This window comes from Capsella rubella, unplaced genomic scaffold (genome assembly GCF_000375325.1).
Source record: "Capsella rubella cultivar Monte Gargano unplaced genomic scaffold, Caprub1_0 scaffold_5, whole genome shotgun sequence".
Classification (NCBI taxonomy): Eukaryota; Viridiplantae; Streptophyta; class Magnoliopsida; order Brassicales; family Brassicaceae; genus Capsella; species Capsella rubella.
In genome coordinates this window covers 12,550,854-12,562,003 of record NW_006238919.1, presented here as the reverse complement: position 1 = coordinate 12,562,003, position 11,150 = coordinate 12,550,854, and the positions used below count along the sequence as shown (strand labels likewise).

At 37.4% G+C, this 11,150-nt stretch overlaps 3 protein-coding genes and 2 long non-coding RNA genes across 5 annotated transcripts; 2 read left to right on the top strand and 3 right to left on the bottom strand.

Moving 5' to 3' along the window:
• Positions 1–64: 64 nt before the first annotated feature.
• Positions 65–3,778, bottom strand: LOC17885408. Its single transcript, XM_006292208.2, has 8 exons — positions 3,428–3,778; positions 3,164–3,350; positions 2,912–3,074; positions 2,543–2,746; positions 2,117–2,419; positions 915–2,017; positions 502–563; positions 65–351 (listed from the first exon to the last, which is right to left on the bottom strand). The coding sequence occupies exons 1-6, from the start codon at positions 3,647–3,649 to the stop codon at positions 1,051–1,053; spliced, it is 2,046 nt and encodes a 681-aa protein (XP_006292270.1). The 5' UTR covers positions 3,650–3,778; the 3' UTR covers positions 65–351; positions 502–563; positions 915–1,050.
• A 171-nt stretch (positions 3,779–3,949) lies between these two features.
• Positions 3,950–6,103, bottom strand: LOC17886654 (E3 ubiquitin-protein ligase RNF25). Its single transcript, XM_023782497.1, has 7 exons — positions 5,876–6,103; positions 5,666–5,704; positions 5,447–5,584; positions 5,064–5,203; positions 4,864–4,967; positions 4,645–4,760; positions 3,950–4,517 (listed from the first exon to the last, which is right to left on the bottom strand). Exons 1-7 carry the CDS (start codon positions 6,011–6,013, stop codon positions 4,104–4,106), a joined length of 1,089 nt encoding a protein of 362 aa, XP_023638265.1. The 5' UTR covers positions 6,014–6,103; the 3' UTR covers positions 3,950–4,103.
• A 278-nt stretch (positions 6,104–6,381) lies between these two features.
• LOC17886057 lies at positions 6,382–7,805 on the top strand. The gene is made up of 3 exons (XR_002833963.1): positions 6,382–6,438; positions 6,539–6,621; positions 7,730–7,805. It is a non-coding gene; the product is annotated as an uncharacterized LOC17886057 (long non-coding RNA).
• Positions 7,564–9,372, bottom strand: LOC17886664 (flavanone 3-dioxygenase 3). The gene is made up of 3 exons (XM_023782948.1): positions 9,005–9,372; positions 8,287–8,534; positions 7,564–8,147 (listed from the first exon to the last, which is right to left on the bottom strand). Exons 1-3 carry the CDS (start codon positions 9,254–9,256, stop codon positions 7,574–7,576), a joined length of 1,074 nt encoding a protein of 357 aa, XP_023638716.1. The 5' UTR covers positions 9,257–9,372; the 3' UTR covers positions 7,564–7,573.
• LOC111830549 lies at positions 9,108–10,248 on the top strand. The gene is made up of 4 exons (XR_002833964.1): positions 9,108–9,197; positions 9,289–9,391; positions 9,523–9,642; positions 9,875–10,248. It is a non-coding gene; the product is annotated as an uncharacterized LOC111830549 (long non-coding RNA).
• The last annotated feature ends 902 nt before the right edge of the window (positions 10,249–11,150 follow it).

The following is an 11,150-nucleotide window of genomic DNA, read 5'->3' as shown; positions in this document are numbered from 1 at the left end:
ATGTCCCCCCCTCTGCTTGAGGATAAAAGATCCCACACATCGGAAGAGACAAACAAACAAAAAAAACTGGAAAAATAAATATATCGAATTACTTCACTCTTTCCATCTGAAAGCCAGACCTTCTGGCTGGCTTCCATCTCCATAGTCCATACAAAATATTCAATAAAAATATTTTACAACATAATTAAAAAGCCTAACAGCAAAACCCAAGTACTTGTGCTCACTGCTCACTTCTCTCGATCACACTCCTTTTGCAACTCTCATGGCCATGGGATGACGAACCTCAGATGCCCTGGCTAGCACAAGGAACTGTGGCCAACAGTGATGGCATCATTATGTTGTTGCACATATCTAGCCAAGAGAAAATCATGATAATGAGTCTACATTGTCCCTTTCAGAAGAGAATCCGGTTAAAACTGTTGAAAAGCTTATTATTGTATTCTGGTTGTCAAATAATATTAAGAGAGCATGGCAACGGCATCAAGTGGTTCCAAGGCTTACCATTAAATTTTCCAAAATTGTCTGGTTCACTCCAGGCAGATCAAATCATTTTAGGTGCGGATCTGAAATATAAAATGTAATAGTAGATATGTTAGTATGATCACAGAAAATTTAACAGTAAGAAATAAACACAGGTCATAAGTCATCATCATCCATGTGCAAAAAGAGTAAAGGTCCCTTAGATACGACTGCCAACTTAAAACTTTAAGTTCTACAAAATTTAGTGCACTAGATACCAGAGACATTCAAACACCCAGCTTATAGCTAACCATTTCACGATACCAGAGACATTCAAACACCCAACTTAAATTTTATCTAAGAGTGCTGCTACTTTGAAGCCTAAATAATCTTGTCACTTATAATTGTGCTACTGCTCTAGAAAATAACCAAAGAAGGCATTAAATTCCAGTTACCTGATTACCAATATTATCTTCCTCCCAGTCAGGTGAGAGCTTTAAACATTTCATATCTGAGATCACCAATTTCCCAAAATTATGTGTTCGACAAAATATGATGATTGATGACACAAGTCATGCAAAAGGGAGGCAGTTACGTGGGGGAGAATTTGCAGGCCAATTTAGCAGCAATATCATTAAGATCTTTGTTGAAATTCGGAACTTCTCTTCCTTTTACTGTCCACTTTACTAGTCTGATATTAATGTCACTTAGTATAAAATCTCCATCTTCTTTACAGTAAAGTTGAAGCAGGCGGTCGATGCATTTGACCAAGTACTTGCTGGATCTTAGCTTAAAATAGTTAATAAACTCCTCGGAGTCCTCTTCACCTTCAAAACTTGATACACAAATACTCTCAAAAGTGTCTGTTATTTTGAAAACAAGAAGTGTGCCTTCAATAGCCTCTTCCTTGGTCATTTCATCCGACAGTAAAGCAGATGTTCTAGAGAATCCCTTTCCTTGTTTGAATCCGGTATTTCGTGATTTCTTAAAGGAAATAATTTTCCCAGATGCAGCATAGTGCAGTACCAGTTCATACTCCTCATCTGTTACTGAAAATGGAGAACCAAACAGTACACCAACCACCACTCTTCTTACCAACAAATTGTTCTGGAGGCCAGAGTTGAAAGCTGGATGTGTTTTCCGAGAATCAAATTCATAAGAAACTGAATTGATGATTTGGTTTTCAAATTCTCTCAATAAGTCTTCCAGAATACTGGAAGCCTTTATTTTTCCAGAAACAAGCCTATCTGGTTTCTTTCGCTTGCCAGTTATAGTCTCACTACGATGTGCTTCTGACCCACAACTTTTGCTGATACATATCTCTGAGACTCTAATGAGAGACTTACTTAGTGATTCTTGAACGGTTCCACTTCCAGGATTTAGAAACCAAGAAATGTATGTAGCCGCAGCAATGGAGAGATCTTCCACATCACATGGTTGTTTACTATCAGCCACTTTTGAAGTGTATCTATGGTGGATAGATTCCACTGAATTCCCTTCTGAGAAGAGCATAGCAGAAGCAAAATAAAACCAATCGGGGAAGTTGATAGCCAAAGCCCTGCCAGAAGATACAACATCGTTCAAAAACCACTCACATGCATGTATGTATAAATCAATCAAACATGAAGGAATCAATTTGTATTTCATGTAAAGTTACCATTCGGTTTTGTCATCTAATGCTTGAACTTTGATTGGAGTAGGCTTACAATTAGTATTCTGTCGTTGTTGCCCAGGAGCAGCAGATGATTTACTGACAGTATGAGCTAACATTAGGAGGGACTTGGATGTGAGAGGACCAGTCAAGATTCTCAGAAACTGACACTGGAAAGGAAAGTATGCATCAGAGAATGGCAACATGGAAGCTAATTCCATTGGTATACCCCACATCGATGGTCTTGAAATTGTGTCCATTATTGCAGAGACCAAACCAGCAAGTACTTCAAAGACAGAAGCAAGTCCCCTGGCGTTAAGAATGAAATTGCATCAGAAAGCAAGACAGATGGAAAGCTATAAATGATATAGTATCAGGTTACATGCATCTACTGTTGTAGATATTTGAGACATGAATAGGATGAGAACTCACGTAAGCAAAAGCCATTTATGTAAGAGGGCTCTGGTGTTGATAAACATAGTAGGAGATAGCACTAAACAGCTGACAATATCGCGCCACTCTGCCCTCTCGAAAAGCTCCTTCTTTAGACAAAGGAAAGGCCTTTCCACCACATCTTTCAAGATTCCGGAAACATGTTCCTTCAAAGACGATGGATCTTGATACCAGAACAGGATCCTGATTATCAAAAAGTGTCAGACCGGTCTACCTTTCTCTGAAACAAGAGAGGAAACATCTCAGAAGCTGTGGCTTCAGTTTCACAAGTTCTATAGACTAATATGAAAAATGCAGACTAAGACACAGCTTGGAATAAATAAATAAAAACAGTACAAGAGGTCAAACCTCAGAGGTATCTCGTGGTTATCTGTAGATGATTCTCTCGGTAAGAAAGCAAGAAGCTTTGATACAGCCCTATTTCTTCCATCCTCTAACATTCTATGCACGCTGCATGATGTTGAGGATGCCGATCTTACAACAGCTTGGAACAATTGTTTAGCCAACTTTCCTATAAACAGTTCCAAGTCAGAGAAGATACGAAAGAAGAAAAGATTAAAAGCTTAAGGTAACACTAGGAAATACCAAATCAAAACTCACCGTTTGATCCCAATTTATCAATAATATCCTTAGAGATTTCGATCAATTCTTCAGAGCAGCGAGGTAAATAGGAGCTCCCAAACTGTAACGTTTCCTCGTTTCGATCCCTAAGTACTTTACAGTTTCTTGAAGATGATAAGGCGCAAACAATGGTTCGCACCAGATACTCAATCGCCGAATCAAATACCTGAGGAAGAAATTTGAATGAGAAAATCACGCATATATCTCGAAACAATGCAAAATTCCAGAGTTCAAAACACTAACCTGAGGTGCCTTGAAGCACATTAGAGATAATGCTGCGTCCATAACCTTAACCCCAGACTCCTCGGCGCCGATGTCCATAGTCAGAGATCGGTTTAGCTCCGAGATAGCTAGTCCCATAGATGAAGTAGACTCTTCAAGTTCTTCTCCCAACAATTGATTTCTGCTCTGAAGCCGGTAGGCAAGCACGTTCAAGAGATCGGCGACCGCAGACGGAGAGGACATCGAACAGATGAGCACTATTGCCGGCGATATTTTTTTTTTGGTTGAGCTATTGCCGGCGATATTGAATTCGAGTGAAAGACTCAGATCATAAACCGGTTAAGCTAAACTGTGCGTCCTCCTCACTCTGATCATAAACCGGTTAATATATGTACGGTGTATTATGGACTTATGGTATGAACTATGACCACTTAGTAAGATATTAAGCTCAAGCCCAATGGCCATTGAGGCCCAATTATGAGACGACACCTTTACTTCTTCTTCTTCTTACACTGCGTGCGGTTTGTATTTTCTACAGCTAAATTTGTCAAAAACAAATACATCATGCTCATACAAACTTACAAGTTGGTAAAATAGAGATATTTTGCCGAATATATTATTTCGCCCGCCAGTTAATATAGTATACTCTTGTGTTTGAGTCTGGGTTTGATGTATCATACAAGATTCGAATAATATATTAGTTGTCACCTTCTCTTGCTCTCTGCACCCATTGCCTCATCGGTTTTCTTGGATCTTGCAAAGTCTGTTTCCTTCTGTTGGGATTATGTCCACGGCCTCGGCCTCTCCCTCTGCCTCGGCCTCTTCTGTTGGCTGAGCTGCTAGAGTTTGTCTCTGATTCAGCTTCTTTGGGTTCTTCTTCTCCTTGTTCTTGGCTTTGACCAGCTTCTTCTTCTTTGTTTGGAGATGATGATGCAGGGGTTGGCGGAGGAAGATACATACCAGGCACAACCGATATGTTTTTCTTAGGCTGAACCAAACCTCCTTTTTCTTCCTGTGTCTTTAGAATAGACTCAAATCGCTCTCTTCTGATGTTCTCTGAATCTGACTGGAGCAGCGGATCTTCTTCCTCACCTTGTATCAAACCAGAATCCTGTTTGGTTCAAAGCATGTAAGCTGATGTAGTCGATAGAAAAAAGAACAAAAGTTGAATCTTGAATTGTGGATTAAAGGTCCAATCAATACAAACAAGCAGAAATTATCTGATGTTGACGGCTCACCGGTTGAGGTGATTGAGTACCAACTAAGTCAAGAACATGTTCAATATCACTCGCATGAAATATTTTGCGGCACACCGGACAGTTTCCCAAGCTTTCATCTGCTGATCCAGAATTACCTGCAATACCTATTTCTTTAGCTTATTTTGTAAAGCTTTCTTTCGGAGAACCACTATCTTTTTCAGTTTTCCGTTAGAAAAAAAAAGACCTTACGATACAGACCTTGTTCAGCAGTTGAGCCTCTTCGCGTGTGTGAAGCATCACCAGATTCCGAATCAGCATCTTTCTGTGCATGAAGCCAATTCCACCACCTAATGATGCACTCACTGATCACTTGAAATCAATAAAGAACAATTAGGCACCTTAAACACCAGAAAATAATCCCAAACTAAGAATGAAAAGAGAGGCTAACTATTCTTCACCAGTGAAAACAATGAAAACAAGACATCAGCTTCATAAATGGCATTTGTTTACTCCCTTCATCCTCAGGGAATAATGGATACAGACACAGTGGACAATCTCCATCTGGGTGATTCATAATCGTGAGCCTCTCAACTGCTTCCTAGAAACATATATGTTTAGTACACTACATGAGATTCTAATCTTAACGACATTGTCTGCTTGTGATTCAACAAACTTAGGTCTTTTCTTATTCTACATACGACTTATTTCCTTTTCATAACGTTAAATCTACTAATCGTTTATTTCTCATCAAGAAAATGAAGTAAAAAGACTGAGATTGTTACAGTAGCATGGTGCAATGATACGGCACATTAGTATATAAGAAAATATAGAGAGCTCGTACCTCACAAAGTTCTACTAGCATTAAAGATGATGATAATTCAGAAGCTCTCTCTTGAACTATGCCAATCAAATGCTTTTGCCTTTGCTCATCAAGACCCTTGGATTCAATCAGACTAATTCGAGGTGGTTCATCTGGGTACTGTTACAACAAAAGATAATACTTAAGCTCAATGGTTCTCCAAAAAAAGCTCCAGGACAATGAGATCGATACCAAATCTACCTTAGAACCTGCTTGGATTCTCAGAACCGCTTCCACAAACTGCAGAACCAAAAAAAAACCATGTTAACTTCGAACTATTGATACGAACGATCGCCTAATCTAAGAAAAAAAGCCGCAACCTAATCAAACAATCTCAATGTGTAAAAATTATGGGTTCTCAGACGGTTCGCGATTCCTAAGAAAAAAGCAGAAGAAAACGGAGAAAAAAACCTGCTGAGAAGAGATCTCGGCGGTACGGGGTTTGATATGGAGGTGAAGATGAGGAGGATATGAATTCAATATGAAGCAGTCTTCGCTGTAAACTGCTTCTACAGCTTCTACTTCCATCGCTACCTCTTCCTCCGACATGTTTAGAAGAGGAAGATAAGCACTCTCGGCCGGCCGCACAGAGACGGCGATGAAGAAGAAGCAGACCCCTTTTTTCTCTCTCTTTTTTTCTTTTCGCCACGTTTTTTTTTGCATTATATCTTATTGTAGTTTCTTCTAATATCTAAAACGGTCCAATATATTACAATTTTCTTCTGATTTCATCCAAATTTAGTATTGTTTGCTTAATTCACCCTTTTTAATCAAAACTGGTATTCCTGATACAACGAAAATTGGGTGGTTATGTTCAATTCAATAATTACAGCCACAATAAGTAAAGTTTTAAAAAATTGCTATAAAAAAGGTAAATAAGAAAAAGAGTCGCAATAAAAAGACATTGCGGTGACGGAGTTAAATTTTACCGGGAATCTGCCGACGGGACTAAAGAGGCTATGGACGCCGTGAGTGTAAGTAGTTATTTCGATTCAGTAATGCGACTTTCCCATAAAATCGAGCTTCTTTGCTCTTTCATTCGAGAAATTTTACAGGTTTTTGTTTGATTTACAGGATACGTTGGCTGGTTTGGAAACATGTTTGCTTCCATGTATTGTACGGATTGTGAAGATTGAGAATTCAAGCTGTTAATGATGGTAATTGTTCAAATCCCATACATTATCTTATCTGGTTGATGCAGTTTGTTTCCAAAACTGGTTTTTGCTTTGTTGGCTGTTTCACTATCTTAGTTAAGCTTCAGGACAATTCGTTTTAATAGAGTTTGAATAACTGTCTTTTACTCTTAAAATTTATGTGAGATTTGATAAACTTGTATCAACAATTATACTACTTCTGATCTTTCTACCAGAACTCTTGTCACTTTACTTTGTCAATCAATTAAGATTGGTAATGTGAGATATAGTTGGACAGGTTACGACACCTTTTTAGACAAAAGGACTAGACTAGACTAGTAAAAGTAGTAGAGTTAGTGCATGATGAAACAAGGTTAGTTTGTTGTGGTGTGGTCCAGAAGGTTCCTTCTCTAAGGATCAAACTAGTAACTCTATTAAAAATTTATTGATGAAGGTAAGACCCTGCCTATGTTCTCTTTGGTGCTTTTGTTATTGGACGTGGTGCTGCTCTTACTCAGCCTTTACTAAAAAAAATGAATATCTATTTCTAGTCTTTTTGTTGACCTGAAATAAGTTCTCAAAATATTATTATCTTGCTTTTTCTTCCAATACTTGTTATCTTTTTTCGGTTGCGTCTTTGCCCTTGATGTTTTGATCCATTATCAAACCTTTCTCTTAGATGAGAAACTAATATGAATCTGACTCGGATAGAAGAAAATTCCTGGAATTTAGCTTGAGTACTTTAGCATCATTCTTGGAGAATAATGATACACTTATATGATAACAAAGTATGCTTTTATGTGATATATACAATGCAGTTTACTTGCAGGGATTTTGCTCATGTTGTTATGTGATAATCTAGTGAGATTAAGCCATAGATTATAAACAAGATGCATGCAACCTAGGTCCGCATAATCCAACATGGGAATAGCCGAGTCGAATTGTATGATTTGGGTGAGAGTCATTAACACCATCTTCAGAAATTGTTCTTCCTGAGTGTATCAATGAATCTTTGTTGTGTGATATCATTGCTAGAGATATATTCAAGAAAATCGTTGAAGCTGAATTCTCCATAGGCAGCTGATTTCTTTTCATTGACGAGCTGAGGTGCTGGACTTATTTTTTTATGCAGAGGTAGACTGTGAAGACTTGCAAAAGATAGCCGCTTGAAATCTTTGTTCACTGTTACACGATGAACCACACTCTTGTATATGCCATTGCTCATGACTTCCACCTGATCACCCAACTGAACTATCAGTGCTCCTTCGATATATGGCACAGAAACCCAGTTATTGTTGCAGTCCATTATCTGCAGCCCCTTGCTACTCTGGAGTAATATGGTCAGTGAGCCAAAGTCCGAGTGTGGTGGCATTCCCAAGGCAATATCAGGTTCGGGACAAGCTGGATAGCAGTTCACCGCCATGACTTGCGAACCTTCTTCAATTTCTTCCTCTAAGTATTTTCTCTCCAGCCCTAGACTTTCTGAGATAGCTTCAATTAGTTGCTTATGCAGCAAATGTGTTGCTTCTGCGTATTTCCCCACTTTTTCCCTGACAAGAAAGGAGATTTTTAGGAGATCACATCATTTCTGAGTCCCAATGTTTTGATACATATTGCTGCTAATTGGATGCTTATACCCGTCAAAGGAGAATATTCAGACAGTGAAGATGGCCAGATATGTTTACTTACTTGTAGCATGGAGGGTTGGACGGCCACAAATCAATCCACTTTGCGAGAGGATGGGAGTAATGTTTGATGAAATCTCTCCAGTAATGAACTTTGTCCTTTGAATGGTTAAAGCTGGTGCCATACCGTACTGGCGTATGAACATTATCAGAACCCAGAAGTATCTTCTCATCAACAGGTAAGTCAAAGAACCTTGTAGCTGCATCTAGTGCATCTTTCACCACCGATGATGATATTCCATGGTTTATAATCTGTAGATACATAAGTTTGAATCTGAGTTCTGTACTGAAATAATGCAAATGATACAATAGAGTAGTGTGTTTTTAATGAAACCGAGATACTGACATCTTCATAAAGTTAGAAGATAAGCATCTTCACATGGCTATTTTTCTTATTGTCAATAAAGACAGTAACTAAGGACTTTGTTCTTTTTCTGATTAGGGACTTTGTTGAGTATGATATAAATGCAAAAAGACAAGAACTGCCTTTCTCATAAAGTCATATATCAGTGTGACTGGTAGATGCTACACGTACAGTCCAGACTGGTCTTAGTGACCCGAGGAATGAAACACATGACTGAATTTAATGAACTGAGAAATGTAGACACATGAATAAGACACTTAAGCACCAAACTTTTTATTCATTTGGGATAGTAATAATGCTTGAAACAGAGTTACATGACTTGTAATGTGTATGTAGCCAAAAAGAGTATAGCCATTACCTGAAAAAAACCAAATCCTTTGCAGGCCATTTCAATCTCATGGATTACACAGGGTCTAAGCAAAGGATCGTGTAAGAGGGAGAGATCAATGACAGGAAGTGTGATGGTATCAGTGCCACTGCTTGAACCGAGCATTGGTCGTTGTGAAGGTGGAAGAATGTAACGGGTAGGCACGCGAAGGACACCTGACTCGGTAAGTGCCATGGCAGTAGTAAAGCAATCATCAAGTACACTCTTATTTGTTTCCTCCATTGGTTTCTCAAGAATCTGTTTTGGTACTTGAGGTTATGTGTGTTGATCCCACCGTGTCCTAAGTTATAGTAAGCAAGCATGCCAAACCCATTTTTATATAGCCATGAAGATTAGATAACCTGGTCTTAAAAAAAGGTCAGCATTACTACTTTTCTCTTTGAATACGGTTTTGGAAACTACCTGCTTTGTGTTCATATACATAAAAGCTATAAATGAATGGTTAGATCACTAGTCCAAATAAAGAATTCCCATTTGCTTATGGATAGGCCACGTTGGATTGAAAGGTATCTGTGAAGGGTGGATGACTAGTTGCATGTTTTGCTTTTGGGATATTTTATGAAGAAAAAAGAGTCATCATCATATGCTATTGATAACACTATTCTATGGTACAACTTAACGGTTTCTCTCTCTCTCTTTTTTTTTGTTATCAAAAGAATATATTATCTTTGATTTGTTTGTTCTGTGTAAATGAAACTAGTATTGGTATAGGTTCATTGGGGATGTTACTCAAAAATATTAATGGGTTTTGGAGTTATACGAAGGTGAATGATGTTATCTGTATTTGGCTCAAAAACAATGAGATGAGAAAAAGTGATGATTTGGTTTCTTGTGCCTCAGGGGGGAGAGACAAAAGAAGATAGAGAGAGAGAAAGTGGTGAGATTCAATGGAAGAAGAATTAAAGAAGTAAATGAACATAAAATAAGTGGTGACAATTGAGAGACAGTTTCAAGTTGATGGGAGCTGGTTCCAAAATCCAATCTGCCACTTCTTTCCCCCAAGTGATGTGTGAAATGAAAATGTCATAAAACAAAAAGATCTTTTGGTGGCATCTTAAACGCGTTGAGTTTGGAACTTTGGATTATGTCGGTGTTTGGGCCGAAGAATTGTAAGCCCATCTTTTTTTTGTAGTAACAAGTTTCGGCCTTGGGCAGCTCTATAGCCCTTTGGAGTCTCATCAATCATTTGTTTTTCCGGTCATAAAATTAAATCATTGTTTTTTTTTCTCAACAAATAATTGTTTGTTTAAAACAAAGTTTAATGATAAACACACACATACACACACAAGAAAAAATTCGTTCTTTTAAGAAAATATTTTCGTTTCACATTTCCAAAAAGAAAAGAAAAATTAATATTTATAATTTTCAAATATGTTTAGAAAATATTTTCGTTTCACATTGTTATTGTTTTGTTTGTTGCAAAAAGAACAAACAAACATGTCAACCATTCTCATTAATGAATTGATTCAGTGTTTAAAAAAAACATGTCAACCATTTACAATTTCTCTGGTATGTTTGGTTTCACACGTTTTTATAATAAAACAGGCACATTTCGAAGATTAATGGCCAGAGAAATTATTGGCTTTTCTTAATAATTATTATTATTGTTTTTTTTTTAAAGTCAACGAATACTAATAATTAGTAGTATTTTTTTTTTTTATAGCTCAGAAGTGATCTCAAAAGCTTTCGAGACCTAAAAACTAATTTTTTGGGACCGGAAAAAATCATGTTAAATCTCGAATCTCCGTGGCCAATGTTTACTCGAACCTAAATGGTATCATGAGTCATAATTAATATAATTAGTAGTGATTAATATTCTATGGGATTATTTGCTTTGTCATTGACACAATTTGATCGTAGAAATCTAAGAAAGTGTATTTGCCAGGAACACACACACCGTACCCGAATCTGTGTACAATCTCTCTACTACTATATTCTAAAAAGATATTAGATAGAGAACGTGGTGGCCATTTTTATTTCCCTTATTCTTCTAAACATGTTAAGTTTTCTTCTTTTATATATTCGGAAAAGTGTAAAATACATTTTTGATCTTATATAGATGCTCTCATATTATTATAAATATAACAAAAAATTATCTCCAAACATACTACTAATT